The 19,288-nt window shown below is 28.0% G+C and overlaps 2 protein-coding genes across 11 annotated transcripts; one reads left to right on the top strand and one right to left on the bottom strand.

Annotated features, from left to right (window-relative positions):
• Positions 1-209: 209 nt before the first annotated feature.
• LOC112684011 lies at positions 210-4,735 on the bottom strand. Its single transcript, XM_025555305.1, has 7 exons — positions 4,720-4,735; positions 3,299-3,486; positions 1,232-1,500; positions 873-1,065; positions 603-809; positions 433-527; positions 210-345 (listed from the first exon to the last, which is right to left on the bottom strand). Exons 1-7 carry the CDS (start codon positions 4,733-4,735, stop codon positions 210-212), a joined length of 1,104 nt encoding a protein of 367 aa, XP_025411090.1.
• A 4,274-nt stretch (positions 4,736-9,009) lies between these two features.
• Positions 9,010-17,726, top strand: LOC112683908 (sodium- and chloride-dependent GABA transporter 2-like). 10 transcript variants are annotated; one of them, XM_025555198.1, is made up of 14 exons: positions 9,010-9,289; positions 12,018-12,152; positions 12,565-12,822; positions 14,882-15,016; positions 15,144-15,272; positions 15,358-15,733; positions 15,803-15,846; positions 15,910-15,935; positions 16,067-16,249; positions 16,396-16,518; positions 16,604-16,756; positions 16,903-17,106; positions 17,174-17,344; positions 17,431-17,726. In XM_025555198.1, exons 3-14 carry the CDS (start codon positions 12,633-12,635, stop codon positions 17,578-17,580), a joined length of 1,884 nt encoding a protein of 627 aa, XP_025410983.1. In that variant the 5' UTR covers positions 9,010-9,289; positions 12,018-12,152; positions 12,565-12,632; the 3' UTR covers positions 17,581-17,726. The 10 variants fall into 10 exon arrangements, with proteins under 10 accessions (XP_025410983.1, XP_025410975.1, XP_025410954.1 ...); XM_025555169.1 differs by having other exon boundaries at positions 9,012-9,289; positions 16,011-16,249; positions 16,302-16,518; positions 17,431-17,725; XM_025555190.1 differs by having other exon boundaries at positions 9,011-9,289; positions 15,803-15,935.
• The last annotated feature ends 1,562 nt before the right edge of the window (positions 17,727-19,288 follow it).

Genomic DNA, 19,288 nt, shown 5'->3' on the forward strand with positions numbered 1-19,288 from the left:
CGTCTTAACTTTGTATTAATGAAATCACTTATAATATTTTCATAATTTATTTGTCTTAAAATGTCACTCTCAATGCTAAGTAAAGCTAACGTGTTGAGCCTTTCTTCTGTCATGGATGTTCAGAGACGGTTTTTTGATCAACTTTAATTTTGAAAAAGATCTTTCTCCGCTGCTGTTGGTGACCATAAGTGACAGGTACATTCTTAAAGCTACCTCAATATTAGGAAATTTTTTTCGATTAGAAGCTGGTACATCCATCTTTCCCGAGATATAACTTTATCATTTTTTCCATCATCATCTTTTAGAAACTCTTGGTAAAAAGCCTTGAATTGAATTAGTTCATTCCTAATTGATCGTCCAAGTCATTATCATATAATTTTTTCTAAATTTTGAGCTGCTATAATTATCTTTTTATCATCAAGTATATCCAACTTATAAAGAAACCCAAAACGGTTATCAACTAGTTCATATGCTTCAAGTCTTTGTTGCAATGAAGATTCAAGTTGATCTATTACAGAGAGAAAACTCTGAATTCAAAATTTGTTTGAAGAGCTCATCTCAATTTCTAGTGTTTGGACACTATCAAGAGGGGACAAACGTACATTTATTTTACGTTTACCCTGTGTTTCACTGTCGTACTCAACAAAATCATCCAACTCTGAAACTTTCACAAAATATCCTTCAAAGCTATCTCGTGTTGTTCCTATAAAGCTTCTTAGCGATTTCAGTGCTAAAACAGCTGTGTTCACATCTAATCTAGGATTATGTAAAGTTTCACTAATTTTGTTTACTTGTCCCAAGATATCATTCTAAAATACCGCGTAGAGGCCTGTCTATATCTTTAACATTTTGTTATATAAACTTAAAGCAACAATACGTGATTTTCCTAATTCTTCTTTATTCTCAGAAATTTCTAAAAGTGCATTTTTTATTTTTTTATAGCCACGTAAGAGGGCTTTTGTAGCATCTGCTCTGCATGACCAACATGTTGTTTTTGTCTTTTTTGGTATAAGAATGGGGTTTTCAGTTTCTGCTCTTTTTAAACAATTTGTAAGAACTTTATACCTTTTAGTCGAGACAGTGAAATATACATAAAGTTCTTTTAAAAAGTTGAAAAAGCTCACAGCACTCAGCAGCAGCTTGCACTACGAGATTGAGTGAGTGCCCTGCGCAAGGTACCCATAATGCCAAGTTATTTTTTGCCAGTACTAATGCTTAAAGGCCATTATACTTTCCACTCATTGAAGAAGCATTGTCGTATGACTGACCACGATAGTTTTTTATGTCCAAGTTATTTTCTTTCAAAAATGTGTCTAAGCCTTTAAACATATCCTTTGCTTTGTGGCCTTGGTTAAGCATGAATGCCACAAATCTTTCAACAGGAATATTTTCTTCTAAATACCTGAAAATCAAAGTAAGATGATCAACGTGACCTTCGTCTGGAGTTGAGTCCAATGATATGGAATAGTACTTTGAGTGTTTGATTCGAGAAATAATTACCTGCAGGCAGACGGCAAACAATGTAGACAATTCTTTATAAACAGCGTCCAGCGATCAAAGTTGCAAATGACGATATTGTCATAAATAATAATAATATAATAATTTTGCCCATAGACGTGTTTACGTATGAGTCGTTAATGTCAATGATGAAACAAGAAACGGTTCGGTCGGGGAACGAATTAATAATAACAGCAAAAAAAAAAACTAAACGTTATCGTGCGATAATCAGAGTCTATTGATAACTTAACGCACTATTGGCGACTACATTACGAAAATAGTGATCGCATCTCGTACCGACGCGCGACGTGGTGTATGGGAAATTCCCATTATATTTGTACACACTACAGTCTACACACTACATAGTATATTTTATTACACAACACCAATTTTAGAAAACTGAAAAAGAATGAAAAATATTTAACACGTTCAATGCCACGGTCGACACGTAGTCGACAACTGTCACACGGTCTCAGGGACCGCTGTCGACGCGTAGTCGACAAATGTTATGTATATCTTTATGGGTGTATTATTTGATCGGTTATAGACGCAATGTTTCAATATTTTTTATGTGGTTATTCAGTAGGATGTCGTGATTTCAATGGTATATTTGGATTTTGCGTAGCTATTTTTAGCGAGTTTTAATTAATTTTTTCCCGAATGATGACGACGGCGACGGCAATACCGATTACGCGGCTGTGCTATTTCCGATAATATATTGATATCATATTATTTTCGTTGTTAATAATATTCTGACGAAATAGTATTAGTTTATTTTAATAATCTACAGAGTGTATCTTGCTCGGATGTATAATAACAATAAATGTACCTATATTTATGTTCGCATACTATGGTACACTCTACATTCATATTTTTACATAATTATAATTAATTTAATATTATGTTAATGATTCGTTTTATTTTCCAAAAATTAAAAATCTGTTTATTTTTTAACAGCTAATATTATACGTAAATAATTTTGTTTTTCATGTAAATTTTGTATTTATTACATTTTATTGATTGTTTTTTTTAAAATTTTAAAATTAATTAGTGTGGCAATAAATTATTGATTACTTTTTAAAAAAATAACCTTGATAATATAGTATATATTCGTACAGAAAATAATTTTTTTTATAATATTTAAATAACAATTTTACGGTGCACGGCGCGCGGAACCGGTGTCGACACGTAGTCGACCGACGGCGTCGCGGCTCAGTTTTGGCGCGGAAACTTACTATATGCGCATCATAAATACACTGGCACTCAACGTGTTAAACGGATTTTTTTTTTTTTTTTTAGTTGTATGATGGCGTGGTGAGGGCCCTGTTGTGGTGCGGGCCCATAAGCTACAGCCTATATAGCCGACGCTTAAATCCGGCCCTGGATGTTGGTCATGAACTTAAATAATCAAGATTAATCTTTGGAACGTTTTCCCAGAGATTAAAGGTATTGGTTGTAGCAGTCCGTTGCTTTTACTTGAAGATTTTTTGTAAAGTTGACATGATGTGCATGTCTTTATAAATGAATAGGTGTCTTGTATAATGGTTGGCCAGTAATATTTTTCTTTTAATTTTGATAATGTTTTTGTAATACCAAAGTGTGCTGAAAAAACGGATTCATTATAGGACTTTAAAACAGTATTTATCAAAGTAGTTGGAATAGCTAATAAATGTTTTATGCCACGTGGTAACCAATTTTTGAAGTATAGTAGTTTGTCTTTAATAATATATTTTCTGAATTTTTTATAATATTAATTTTTTGTATCTCCTGATAAAGATTAAATTATGTTTTTACAATATACGTCTTTTGACTGTAATGTTCTCAATGTATTAAGTTGAATTGCGTCAAAATCAATTTTGTCTGAATTTCCTTTGTCGTCGTCATCTTCTAATATATCAGATATTTTTGTTATATTAACGGGGTAGCGTAAGAAACAGTCAGCAACAGTGTTCCATGAGCCTGGGTGATGTTTAATTTCAAAATCGTATTCTAATAGTTTAAAAATAAATTTGGTAATACGAGATAGTGGATTTTTCATGCTTTTATAATACTGTAGGCTAGAAAGATCGCTATATACTGTTATTTTTCTTCCTAAAAGATATTCTCTGAAGTGGTTTGTTGAAAATACTACAGTTGACATCTCCAATTCTGTTGTTATGTAATTATTTTCACCTCCTTTTAATTTCCTAGACGCATAGGCTATAGGGTGTTTTAACGTTTTTTGTCTTCTTGCTACCAGACAATCGTTCTAACGAAGCGTTAGTAGTTACAAAAATTGGGTACTCATCTTTGAAATGTGCAAGAACTGGTGCTGTAGTTATGGCTTTTTTAAAATATCAAATGCTTCTTCCTATTCTTTTCCCCAACTAAATTTATTATCCTTTTTTGTTAGGCTTGTCAAAAGACTTGCTATTTTTGTGACATTTTTAATGTATTTCCTATAATAACTTGTGGGTCCAATAAAGGCTCTTATGTCATTTATCTTATTTGGAGTCGGAAATGAAGTAATCGCTTTTATTTTTTTTGTAATGATTTAATTCCAAAGTTTGATACTGAGTTTCCAAGTAATTCAATATTTTAGCTAAAGAAATTGCATTTATTTGTCTTCAATTTTAGATCAGTTTCTTCCAGTCTAATAAATATATCTTTTGAATTAGAGTTTCTCAACAATTTTTTCCGAAACCACATAAATCGTTAAGATAGGCTATCATTGTTCTGTATACGAATTTTTTGTCATCTAAATTGAGCATTTTAAGTCGATGCATTTATTTAAATTTACAAGAATCCTTATAAAGATAAATAAACTAATTTTCATGCGTCATAAGACACCTAATATTATAATATGTATTAAATAAAAAAAAATAGGCTCTAAATATCTATATGTAATAGACTCTATGACTATTGAATAAAATTACCGAGATATTACGCGGACACATAAAATTAGTACATTTTCCCTGGAAAAATTATAAAAGTATTAAATATTTATTCTATATAGAGAATTTTAAAACTATTTTCAGCCTTATCATTATCAATCATCTTTGCTAAAACTTTTTCAGTCAATTACAGGTAATTTACTAAAATTATTAATTCATTTCAACGCATATTAATTATTTAATTTATTATATTCTGTATCGTTTCATGCAGGGGCGTCATTTGGTATAAAACTATAGGGTAGCAATATTAGTAACCCAGAAGGTTGAGGGCTAATGAGCTTAAACCCACTCCCACCCCCTTCCATATTGACTGTGTAAATTCTAAAAAAAAAAATGACATCTATCAAAATTTAACACTTTGAACGTTAAATAAATAATACACAATAACATATGACATATTGAGCATAATTTACATAATTGACCTCTAGAATACGTGTCCTTAGAAGGATAAGTCCTAGTAAATTGTTCATAAGAGTTGATAAAAATACAAAAATCAACAATCAGTTACTAAGTGGTATTTTGATTTTATATATATATATGTAGATAGATTAAGATTATATTTGATTAATTTCTTAAAAAAGCAATAAAATGTTACATAAATTTCTCGTGGGGTGTCATAGCTATTTATTTACTACCCCAATAAAAAGGGGGGTAGTAATGGCTACCCCTCGCTACCTAGTAATGACGCCTATGGTTTCATGTACATTTCATATTCTTGGATCAACTTAAAAAAAAAAAAGTAATTGTATAATATATGTAAATGAATTCATCGACATGGCGATATTCATTCACAATATTTTCGTAGGCTATTACGTTGTCCAACAAATGGTTTGGAAAACGTTGGGGCTCTCCAAGTCCATTTGATTTTCGCCGTAAAATTTAGGTAGGATATCGATTATAAAAATAATGGTTTATTAAACGAAAAGAAACTAAGACCAATAAAAACATTGTCGTATCCATCAATGCCAAAAAGCGGTTTACATCCGTTTATTGATCAAAAAAAATAAATAAAAAAATATGTTACAATAAACACTTGAAGTAATCCAGAGTTCAAGGTACAGTGCATTGTTGTCAGTAAAATATTATGTAGGGCTAAATTAATTATGACGTAAATAGCGAGCGAATCCTTACTGCCGCCAAACACCCTAAGTGACCTTCCCTGTCCACGATTACGAATATAAATTGTTTGGCGCTAAAGCAAAATACAACGTTACAATAATAGATATACCTCGGGCTGAATACTGGTGTCTCGTGTTTGCATACACGTGTTATTGAAACTATTTAGCGTGCGAGTAATTTACATCACGTACTCGTATATAAGCAGTTCGAGTACGGTTAATTTGTGCGTTATGTTAGTCACATTTGACAATCCTCGAAACCCTTAAGTACAACTGTTATTCATTACAAACGTTCATACTTTATTAACGTATTTTTACGACATTTCAATAATTCCAATCGATAAGACTAACGTCTCCCATAGCATTTCATTTGGAAATATTACGTTCTTAACTATGATTCGATTATTTTAATGCGTTAAAAAACCAATGAACGCAGGGGTAGTAAAGTACGTAAACTATATTCTTTAGATTGACTTTTAAAATGGTATGGTCTAGTATTAGACGATCGGTAGTTACGCAACTGTGCAACGTTGTTGAACTTTAAAAAGTACCCATTCACGATAATATTTTATACCTCTGTGTTTTTTATGAAAATCGGACGAAATGAATTTCCTTAAGCCGTAAACTCGAGAATATCATTTATTTCTCGACTTTCAATGAATCTACTTAGTATTCATATATTTGTTTAGTTTCTAAGTATTTATTTTTTTTCTATATATTTTCCCATGTTATTATTGATCAAATATCACCAAAAGCTAAAAAAATAATTATATTTTTATAAATAAAATAAAACCATGTTTATAATTGATAACATTAAAAACCGACAATTTAATTTATGCCCAATTATTATTTTTATCTATACGTTATAAAAAATAGATTAGTTTTTACCCATATTAAATGAATTATCAACAACTAATGGTAATACATTTTGAAATTTGGTAATCTATAGAAAAATCATTGTTATATTTAAATTCATGTTTATTTGTTCAGTATAATTTAATCTAATTTAATAAGTCACATAATTATCATTTTCTTTGGATTTATTTACATTAAATTATAATTATAGATTATAAATAGTTAAAAAAAAATTTTATTTTACGTAAATAACAAATGATAATAAGAAATGATAACCACTCACGGAAAACGGAAAAAATATAATTTTTATTCATAATTAATAAAAAAAAAATATATTTTTTTTTTATAAAAATTAGTTGTCCGTGAGTGGTTATCATTTATTATTATCATTTATTATTTCTGTAAAAAAAAATTGTATTTTTTTATTACGTTTGAAAATTAAATCGATAGTTGGACACAAACGAAATATTCAATTGACCTTAAGCGAAAACAGGTCTGTCCTCATTTTCAAATGTTACTTCTGTATTTATTTAAATGTAATTTGTTATTTATTTGATTTATACTAATATTGTTAAGTTTTTAAGTTGTTACAAAATGTATTCTTAACAAATAAATAATGTTTTACAAGCAGTTGAATTGTGTATAGATTGCAAAATATTGATCACAGTTGTATTACAACAATATTTCCTTATAATAATTATTCGAAACAATAATTAAAGAGTGAATTCGTATTTAAAAAACAATTAATATACTCTTATACTCGTAAAGATGCGTTAACAATAATTAAGTGAGAAGTTATGCATTCAATTATTTTGACTTTTAGTTAAAGCTTAAACTCTAAAAGTACTTTTTAATTTATTTATTATGAATAAATGTGCAACAATGTTTAATGTTCGACTAATACATTAAAAATATAATTACATAATTTTAAAGCAATTAATTTAAAAATATTAGAAGTGAAACTGAAACATAAGCAATAGCAATTATGAACTGGTGCGGACGTCAAATAATATATCTCTTCCCACGAAACAAAAAACCCACGTGATATGCATCGTCCCTTAGAAGTTGGATTATATGGCTATATACATATATTATTAGTATAATACATTATGTATATAATGTACAGTATTTAAATTAATTGGAAAGTCAGTAGTTATTACTTCTAATATAATGCAGATATTGAAGTTCCGTTTTTTTAACATAATATGTAACTTATAGCCCATCTTTTTCCACGGTTTAAAAAAATCCAAAACTTAAAACCACCAAAAAAATTTTTTCGAAAAATTTCGAAAATAGCTAATTTGTAAAATTACTTATGAATTACTTAGAGAAAAAAAAAATTTGAAATCGGTTGAATTTTGAATGAATGAGAACTCAAAAATAATCAACAAAAAACAAAAATATTAATGAGTTGTGTGTACTTCATTACATAATATCATATTATTATTTATCTATTTAAAAATTTAAAAAACATACAATTTTAAAATTTTTTGGGTTTTTTGAAAATATTCATTCATTCAAAAAAATTATTTTTTTTTCAATAAATATAAAAATAAATATAAAAATTCATTCAAGATTTTCATTCATTCTCCTAAGTGGCTATTTTCGAAATTTTTGGCGGTTTTGAACTTTAGATTTTTTTTAACCGTGGAAAAAGATGGGCTATAAGTTACATATTATGTTAAAAAAACGGAACTTCAATATCTGCATTATATTAGAAGTAATAACTACTGACTTTCCAAATAATTTATATACTGTATTGTATAATAATATAGTATAATATTATACTAATACGAATCCCTTGATATGAATTATAATTTTTTTTTAACACTGAATTACATGGATCGATTATTTAACATATGTTAATTTAGTTATAGATATATTTACATATTATAATTATGTCGCATTCAAACGCATATAAAACATTCTTATAAAAATATCAAAAAGTTCGATGATTATAGAAAGGTTTTTTTTTTACACTTACAGTTAAATTTCAATAATCATAATGTTATTTTTTATACACTCAATCGTTATTTTTATGATATAAAAAAATAAATTAAATATATATTTAAGCAATATTTTTACGAGCGATAAAACGAAAAGTATTCACTAAGTATCACAGGTTTTGAACGTTTTGAATATTATTTTTTTTTACTCGCATAAGTGTTAATATAATACATCAACAATTCCGAAAATTTAAAAAAACAAAAAAAAGGAAAAAAAATTACACAATCGATGGGTCCTTCATTCATTGCCCTTCCTCCTCGCTCACTTCATCACTATATTTCTATAAATATACACAATTAACAGTAGCTGCTAAACGATCATTCGCTAAACATTTATAGATGTTATGCAGACCAGTAGTACTCAACATTTTTATATCATAGCGTATACCAGCTTTACTGATTTTGAAAATATTCACATACCTATCCTTTAACCTAATATAACTTTTTTTCGTCTCGCTCACCAATTTTCACGTTGTATTACGTAAGAACGAAAACCGAGATTTTCTTCGCGTTCAACCCATGACCTCTACCGTGTACTGCCGGTTGAGAAACGCCGTTATAGATTCTAAATAGTATTATGTAGTCCTCAAAGGGACCCATAGTTTAACAATTCGTCGCGCTACTTTGCCATAGGTACGTAAGTTCGTGTTTACGCTCAGACGCCGTCATGCGGTTGTTCGGATTAGTCATTCGGCGACGGGAATAGTTCAAACCGCGAGATGGAGAAATTTAAAAGCTTTTAATTTATTTTATTTTATATTATTTATTTATTTATTTTTTTTTATCGCAGTATACATTCCAGTGTTTTGTTTTTTGCTATTATTATTTAGTTTTTTTTGTCGTATAAATATCTTGTGTCTCGATACTCGCATCGTTCTGCGTACGTATATAAATATAAATTGATATTATTAGTGTAACAATAACACGTTGATAGTTATGTGTCTGATGTACCTGCTAATATTAAAAGTTTGAAACACCGAATATTTAGAATAAATTCAAAAGTAGATACGGTAGTACCTTCTTCGTCGTATACGGTATTTGATGGATTGGCCGAGATCGTGTTAAAGTATACACTTGAGTTAAGTAAAAACGAAATTAATTAACAAATACAATTGTTTAAATACTATGTTTATCAAGTATAAAATATACATTCACAGTATTTCCTAACCGTTTTATTTTTTTTTTTTTTTAATACAATAAAAACAACAATGGAATCATTTTTTTGGACTAGGTTGACTTCGTTTATTATAAACACAACTTAATAAATGAATTACATTTATTTTCTTCTTTTGTATATTTTATGCATTCTCAGGATCTAGAACTGCGTACAATCTTATCTCCAATACCAGTATTTACCTTTGTTACCAATTTTTTCATTATATTTATTCATTAATAACTATTAATTTAACTATCACATAACGATGCTGTATATATTATTATGTGGATTAAACTTATAAATTTTGGAAGAGATTAAGGTTTCTATATATTTTATATATTCTTTAAATAAGCCACTATTCCAGTTAGATAACTAACCTAAATTAAATTTAAGCTTAAAACATTTGATTTAGTATATATATTTTAAAAATAATAGTGCAAGAAAATAACGAGTACACAACAATCTATATTACAAACAAGAATATGTATATTATTTCATTAAGGAAATCAAAAGCTATCGATAGAACTTAATTATGTCTGGTGTGGTATACCTTTTTTATAATATTTTTGAATATAGTTTTGTTTATGGGAGTAATTTTATTTAAAAATCAATGTTTTTAATTTTTTTTTTATATTAACATTTATTTTTTACTTTTTATATTAATTTTAATAGAACAAAATATCTTCACATGTAATGTGTAGGTTTCAAACATTTTTCTAATGAAACAATTGCTATTACAGCAATTTTTAATTTAATTTTATCATAATAAACGTATAAAAATTTTAATTTCAAATTAATCAATTTTTTTAAAAAAATAGAGTTATTATGTATCGTTTGTTATCAATTTTCAACGATTTCTGAAGAGCGTTTGTAATTTATTCTATTCATAATAATCACATTAAAATCAATTTTATAGTTTAAACTGTTTACTGTTTTCATTTTTTATAAACTAATATATTATTTATCCTTGATCAGTAGTCAGATTTTCGTTATAGCCCACACGGCTATGTTTTATCTAAAAGGAAAGTAAAGAAAATAATAGTACAATGTTTTGTTACTACACTAAGCGCGCATTGTATTTATACTTTAACACTTTGAATAACATCTGAGGTCGAACTGGCAATACTTGTATAATAATAATAACTTAAGCCATGACAATGTATCAACAAAGTGATTTGACACTACGGGTTGTTGAATTTAAATGATTCGTGAAAAAACATAAAGGATATTCGAGCAGTCGATATCAATTTTCTTTTAGTTTATTGTCAAAAAACTGACAGAAACGGTACGCGAAATCAACCCAGTATTGATTATTTATTTATAATATATACTTCAAAAGTCAAACACGTACTAAACGAGGATACGTGAGCATATAATGTATTTGATAATAGTTGTGAATACAATTTTCCTTGGAAAAAAAAGAATACTTATCAGGACTGCTAGTTCGAAATTTAAAATAACTACCCTCAGCCATTCAAATAATTTAACTCTTTTGGAAAATTAAAAAATAAAAAACTGCTCACAAAGGTTGTTTTGGAAAAGGTTCATTTAGCTAAAATTCCCAAAGTCATGATATAAAATATGATTTTTTAAAACAAGCATTAAATTATGAGGATTTTAATTACTCGATTTATTGTGAATTTATTCATAAAAGAGTTTGATCGGTATTAAAAGTATAATGAGGTTTAATAAAAAAAATTAAAATTAATAGGGATCTAGAAGTAAATAAGTTTTAATAACATTTTAATTAAGAAATGATGTTGAATTCTTGTTGTACGACAACTCTTACGCATAATAATCTGTAAGAACAAACTGAACAGTTATTACCCATGTATACGAATTATCTGATAAAAGTAATCAAAATAGTCGTAAAAGGCTGATGGTGTATTACATGATTGCGTGACAAAGGTTCATTTTAGAAATCAAAATAACCAAAGAGGTATGCATTACGGCCACTACGTATAACAAGAAATTGCGTACCATAGGTACAACAAAATATATTATGTTGATGCCTGATAATACTTGTAATATTTAACAATTTAAAAGATAAATTTAAGGTTAATATATGTAATTGTTTTAGCAGTGTTATGTTTTTACCTGTAATTCAAGGTCATTCCCCTTTATACTTTAAAATAAACTAGCAGAAAAATGATATTTATAACTGCAGTTAAGACTTTTATTCAATTTTATTTGTGTTAAATACGACTTAGGCAGTGGCGTAAACTGGGTAGTGAAGATGTGGCACTTGCAACACCACATCTAAAATGTGGTGGTACAAAGATATGTTTTTGCACCACCAGAAAATCATTGAAATTTGTATACGTATAATATTATTTTCAAGAGCCAAGGAAATCAGCATACTAAAAACAAAATTTGATTGTTTTTTTTATTAATATTATAATAATAAAGGTTTTAATGCTAAAATAATTCAAAATTTATTTGTTATTTAAAGAAATATATGGGAAAATATATAGTTAATTGGGAAGAATTTTACTTAGTAAATTGGAAAATTGGTGAGAAACTATAAGTTGAGAATATGCCTCTGCACCACTAGAAATTGGATCTAATTTACGCCACTGGACTCCGGGTATATTATGTTATTATATTATATCATATTATGATAATTTGACGTAGTTTTGTACTAAAAAATGTGTTTTTTTTTCTATTTAAAAATTACTTAATCCGACTATTTTTATTAAGAAAATTCACTAAATTTGAAATAAACCGTTTACTAAATAATATATGCAATCATTAGTTTTAGTATCAAATATTTAGAATGCAGTATTTTAATTGTATATTGTTTTCTAACTCGTTGATCTTGAAATTATACGCTGGCATTGTTTTTTTCGTTTTATGACCGATACAAATACCCTATTATTTGAACATTAATAAAATATGACAATTTAACACTAAATTAAAAAACAATAATTTTAACTTTTAAAATCATTATCTAATTGTTAGTAGAATAATGTATTTATTGTCTATATGTTGATGTCAAGCCTTTTAGGGTGCAATAAATATTTCTGGCTCAGAGTCAACAATGAGTATTATTGTATATTGATTCAGTATGCTGGACGTGGAAGAAAAATGTATCAAATTAAACATAACATACGAACAGCCAAGATCACAGACACCCCAGAGAGAACAGAGAGAAGAATGGGGCAACAAACTAGATTTTTTATTTTCGTGCATAAGCGTATCTGTTGGTTTAGGGAATGTTTGGAGATTTCCATACTTATGCTACAAACACGGAGGAGGTGAGTAGTTATAATATTAATATATTTTCTAAATATAGCATTTTAAATTGACAGTTACTGGAACAGTACACTGCCCCCCTTTTGAATTACGTATATCTTGTAATGTCCTATAAGGGTTTTCAAAAAGAACTCAGGATTTAAATCTTTTATAAATTATGTTTATTTCTTTTAAAAAAACATAAAAAATATACCATTCTTTTCAGGAGAAGTTAAAATTTAATAGTGAAAAACAATATCGAGTATATGATCCTCCCTACTAGTCCTACATGCGATTATTCTTTCCATAAAATTGACCATCACTGTATAACATTGTCCCATCAAGTTCGTTGAGGACACAACGAATTTCTCGCTTAAGTTCCAAGACATTTCGAATTTTGTTCTGGTAAACTCGTGACTTAATGTATACCTATGAGAAAAAATCACTCGGCATCAAGTCGCAAGATCGAGATGGGTAGCTTTGGCTGCGCAACGAGATTAGTCTGTCCAGGAACTTTTCACGCAACAGAGGAATTGTTCCTCTTGAAGTGTAACAAGTTGCGCCGTTTTGTTGTATCCATACAAGAATACCTACTGAGTTCAGTAATTTTTTTTGGCTTTATTTTAATCAAATGAACATAAAAAATGTTTGGTTTCAACTTGTCACACTTCAAAATAAATAATCACTTTGCTGTGTGATACGTTCCTGAATTAAAAAAAAAAAAATTAGGTTAAGTGTTAACTTTAAAATTTTTAAAATGTTTTCCATAAACTTAACTGAGTTAAAAAGTATCATTAACTTGCTCTGTTAAATGTTATTTATAACAATTAAGGACTAATATTTTCCTATAATTTTTTTTTAATAAAACTAAATAAATTTCATGCTCTAAATAAAATATATCATTATACAACTGTGAGTGATTATTGACATTAATATAAGTTTTCAATGAATTTATTTAAAGTTAAAGAAATTTGAAAAAAAATTGAAAAAAAATTAAGATTTCATCAGAGAAAAAATCTATTTACTTTATTTTTCCCCCAACTATTATATTATATCTTGATTATAGAGTGTTTTAAATAGAAAAATATGTACATAAATATATGTAAAATAAGTGTAATATTTTTAGTACGTCATTCCCCTAAAAAGTATTTTAAAGTATCAACATATATTTGAACCAAAAGAATAATAATTAACAGCTATTATTAGATTTGGCAACTTTATCGAAACGTAACTGATTTACTTCATTGCCATTGTCAATCTAAAATTTACATAACGTTTATTTCATTTTATAATCTTTACTTGCAATAAATTGTTGAACAATAGTTCAATAATAAGTCAGATCAATTTGAAATATAAAACTGTCTATATACTAATTATATATATTTATATCTCATCTTAAGTTTTTCAATATCACATAATATCGTGAATAATGTTTCTAAACCACTTATAAATTTAAATACTAAAAAAAAAAACATACAATTTAGTATGTATAAATGTTTTATTACACTCTTTATATAATAATACTTTTATCAACTATTTAATGATATAATTAATAAAATAATGATTTTGATTTTACAATTGATTCATAATAATATTACTTTAAAAATACTTTTTTGAATGTAATTTGTATTACACTGTGGTAATGGAAAATATTAGAGCATGAACGCTTTTTATCGAAACTATAATAAAAGTGTTTTATTAAAACAGACAGGTAAATAATATAAATAAGCAATATTGATTTGAAAAGTTTTCCTTTTTGATAGACTATAAGAACTACGGCTATGATGATGATGACAGGTTTACTCGCGATTGCGTTTCTGCGTGTTATAATTAAATTTGAAAGCGATGAAATATTATCTAAGAACTATATTTTTTATAATTTATATGGATTTTTTTTCTAAAAAAAAAAAAAAAAAAGTTGTTTTATTTTAATAAAATATTTTTGAATATATTACGGCAAAAAATAATCTATGATATGAATGATTGTCATGCCAAACAATTATGCTCAAACTAACTAGTCAATATTCATGATATTAAAGGCATAAATTGAAGAAAAAATGTAAATAAAAAAAATTTTTTTAGGGGCATTTTTAGTAACTTACTTTATAGCCATGGTATTTTGTGGAATACCAATATTTTTTCAAGAAGTTGCAATCGGACAGTATTTGGGTTCTGGAGGAATGACGTTAGTCGGAAAACTGTGTCCAATACTTTCCGGTAAGATATTTTGCACTTCGGTTGTTGAATTTTGAATTTCGAATTTTTTTGAACATCGAATTTCATATTCGAAATTGATATTCTAAGTATAATATTATACGAGTGTATATCAATAAACATTTTATAGGTACAGGATATGCAACGATGACCATAGTTTTTTTGTTGGACGTATATTATTGTGTAATTGTGGCTTGGACATTTTTCTACTTGGCAAGTTGTTTTCTATCGTTTCCCGACTTACCATGGGAAAGCTGTAGTAAGATTAATCAATATAATATAGTTACTTCGGATACCTTTAATACGAACTAAAAATATTTATACGGCTTTGTGGAATGTTTCAGATAACTGGTGGAACACGGAAAATTGTCTTATGCCAACAAGTTTTAATAAGACTCGCGAGTATTTTAGTTCGGATACAATAATACGAATGTTTAATACCATGCCATCAATACTCAATAATAATTTAGAACCGTGGAACAAAGTAATTTTTAATAGATCGTATGCACCGAAGGAAGAGTTTTTTAAAAACAATAGTCAGTTCACGGATTTTTGCCACACTATTAAATTGTTGCCTATCGATGATTTGGAAAACTTCACTGGCATAGGAGATAACAATTCTTCTACCTCTATCTCGCAGGAAAATGGTAAATTATTTAATCAACTGCGCCAACACTGTATTAATGTTACAACAAAGACACCAGCTGAAGAATACTGGGAGTGCGTAAAATCCATTATATATTCTACTTCAATAACATTTTTTTTACCGGTTTTCATATATTTTTATAGGAGAAGAGTACTTATGCTGTCCAGTGGTATTGAAGATATCGGAGGTATGCAATGGGAACTCTTATTCCTATTAGGATTATCGTGGATATTGATCTACGTGATTTTGGGTAAAGGTCTCAGTCAAAGTGGAAAGGTACTAAAATATTTTTTAGTAAAACCAAAAATATATTACTCATGTCGAAAAGTTTATCATCTTAACGGTCACTAGATAGTGTGGTTCATAGCAATGTTTCCATATTTAATAATGGGATCATTGTTGATCAGAGCAGTGACATTGGAAGGTGCTGGCGAAGGTATCAGATATCTGATCACTCCACGATGGGAAAGTCTAATGAATTCAGATACTTGGATAGAAGGAACCACACAAATTTTCTTCGGCTACAGTGTAGGTGTAGGCACTTTACCGGCTCTTGGGTCATTCAATCAGTTTCATCACAATTGCTACAGGTAATTTTATTATTGCAGTAGGTATGAGATGGTATTCACAATTGTTTTGCAGGGATGCAGTTTTAACCTGTGTCATCAACACGCTCACGTCTATCATACCCAGTTTGATAACGTTTAGTATATTAGGTTTCATCGCTACTTTCCAGGGATCTACGGTCAATGATGTAGTGGAAAGTGGGCCGGGATTAGTATTTATAACTTATCCTCAAGTGGTGCTTCAATTGCCGGGAGCGAGGATATGGGCGATCATATTTTTCGTCATGCTCGCTGTAGGTATGGCTGCTTAATAACTTAAACGTGATTCTGTTTGATGCAAAATGTACAAGCATCCATTACGGGATTTGTTGCATTTAGATGATTGGCATTGATAGTGAATTTTGTAACGTCGAGTCGTTCATAACAGGACTGACTGATAAGTGGTCTAAATACTTGCATGCCAAACGAAAAACATTTACAATGTCGGTGTGCATGGGTATGTTTGTGTTGAGTTCGTCGATGGTGACCAATGTGAGTATAGGTTATTTAATTTTATAAAAAATTGTAATTATCAGTTGATAATACAGGTAATCCAGAAATTATTAGTATGTTAAGTAATATTAATTCAAAAGCACACATACTATTAATTACATAAACCAAAGTATATTTTTTTTAAGGGTGGAATGTATATTTTTCAACTTATGGATATGTATTCGGCTTCTGGAATATCGTTGCTTTGGGTATGCTTTTTTCAGACAGTAGCGATATCGTGGTTTTTCGGAGCCGACCGATTTCGCGAATGTATCAACCAGATGCTTGGTTTCCGACCAAATTTATTCTGGTATATATGTTGGGTATATCTCGCACCTTTTGTGATGATTGTAAGATTAAAATTTTGAATTTATTTCGAGATAACGGTGGTTAAAAGCCAAATCTAATATTTTTTAGACGGTATTTATATTTTACGTTATTAAATATGAGCCGGTGATGTATGGAACCCACTATAGATATCCGTGGTGGGGCGAAGGATTAGGAATCACGATATCTTTGATGTCCATGATCTGGATACCGTTGTATGCTGTATATTACTTAATGTCAGAACCGGGAACTTTAAAACAAGTAGGAACAATAAATGCTACCGACAATAGTACTATACTTCATTTAAAATATGTTAGTTTTGATAAAATAAAATTACTATTTTTTAGAAGCTTCAAAGAGGCTTAACACCCATTCCAGAAGTTCATTGCAGAATCAAGATAAAAAAAGAATCCAAGAACATAGTTGATAAAGGACTGCAACTAATGGAATGTAGCACTTTGGTTTACTGTGACAATAATGCTAGTAAAAATATATGAAACCAATTAGTATTATAGTTAACTATGTATATGATGTTAAATGTTCCATTATTATTACTCCAGAGGTATTATTTTTATTTATAAGTTTAAAATAGGTTATAGTAAAAATATTAAGACAATGATATAAAATTCTATTTTATTGCCATAAATAAGTTAAAAATTAGCAATCATTTTCTAAGATAAAGTAATTGTTTACCTTATGTCTAAAAATTGATTAGATACATATATTTATTGAAATATTGTTTGATAATGGTTTATTAGTTTTATCGATAGTTTGGAAAACGCTTTAAATAAACTATCAAAAATTACAAAAATCAGAGAAATATACAATCTATTAATTAAATATTCGATATACATACCTAGTTTGAAAGTAAAACAGTTGATGACTTTCAACTGATATATTTTTCAGTATTTAAGTAATATATAAATATTATAGTATAATATTATTATAGACATAGATGATCAGTGGTTTACAAACTGTTAAGTGCGCCTTTCTAGAAGCACAAGGCAAATATTTATTTACTATAATATATTTATTTTTAGATCGATAGTAATTTACTTATATTTAAATAATAAAATATTTTGTTTTATTTATTCATGAGAGGCGCGATTTAGTTTTTTTTGTTCTGGGGATACGTGACCCAAAAAAGTTTAAGAACCGTTGCATTAGATAGGTAGTTTTATTTTTTTTACTATGATTAGTAATCATTGATTGCTAAACATCTTTAGTCATTTTTTAAATTTTCAATATTTTAATATTTCTTTGATAAAATAAATCATGTCCTAGAAATAGTTAATTACTGTTTATGATAGAATTAAAATTATAGCGAATTACAATCTTTTAATATAATTTATCAATTTAAAACTTCTAGACTGATATATAGATTTTATTAAGTGGATTCAAGTATTATGATTCAATTGTATAAAAAACGCCTTGGAAGTATTCACAAACTAACATTTAACGAACATTTATAATTTGTGTATAGTTCTATAGTAAACCAAAATTTATTCAGCATCGTTATACAATAAAAATTAATGTTTCTGAATTTAAATACTCCAGTCTCAGAACTATCCAACTTCAGCATTTTTTTATTTAGTCTTTTGTACATTGAATTTATTATACAAATATAATTTATACAATTATTAAAGTATTTATTTTAATAAGACAACAATTTTAATTTTATTACATAATGTATATGGATGTATCCAGTGTACATTGTACACTTGTATAACTTGAAATATTTAACCGAAGTTTTTTTTTCAAAGATTATTTGCCATAATCATTGATTTTTGATTTAGAAAAAATATTATTACTCGAACAAATATTTACGATGTTCGTCTTATAATTATTATTATTAATATTTTTAAACAAAATGCGACTTAATAATAATAAATAATTAGTACCATTTATATAAATAACATATTAACAAATGCATACTGCCTTTGACACCTACTTTTTAGTTAAGTAGATAATGTCACTTCGGGATTATAAAATGGGATCAAAATAATTTAATGTTATGTGGTCATCCGAGGTTTGATAAATTGACAATATTTTTTTATGCATCTAGTTGATTATGATGAAACCAGAAGTGTATTGTTACGTATTCGCGGGTATCTGCCGTATACCTATCTGCAGATTTTTAATTTTTGGCGTATACCTAATTTAAAATATTATTTTACAGGTTTACGCTCCTAAAATAGCTTGTAA

This window comes from Sipha flava, unplaced genomic scaffold (assembly GCF_003268045.1).
Source record: "Sipha flava isolate LNK unplaced genomic scaffold, YSA_version1 104_pilon_pilon, whole genome shotgun sequence".
NCBI classification, from domain to species: domain Eukaryota; kingdom Metazoa; phylum Arthropoda; class Insecta; order Hemiptera; family Aphididae; genus Sipha; species Sipha flava.

Coding starts and splice junctions, on each gene's coding strand:
- LOC112684011 (XM_025555305.1), bottom strand. Junction 810..872: donor AATTAGGAAAATCACGTATT/GTTGCTTTAAGT, acceptor GCGGTATTTTAG/AATGATATCTTGGGACAAGT. Junction 346..432: donor CGTTTTGGGTTTCTTTATAA/GTTGGATATACT, acceptor ACGATCAATTAG/GAATGAACTAATTCAATTCA.
- LOC112683908 (XM_025555116.1), top strand. CDS start 12,633: ATGCTGGACGTGGAAGAAAAATGTATCAAATTAAACATAACATACGAA. Junction 15,017..15,143: donor ACTGTGTCCAATACTTTCCG/GTAAGATATTTT, acceptor AACATTTTATAG/GTACAGGATATGCAACGATG. Junction 17,345..17,430: donor AACCGGGAACTTTAAAACAA/GTAGGAACAATA, acceptor ACTATTTTTTAG/AAGCTTCAAAGAGGCTTAAC.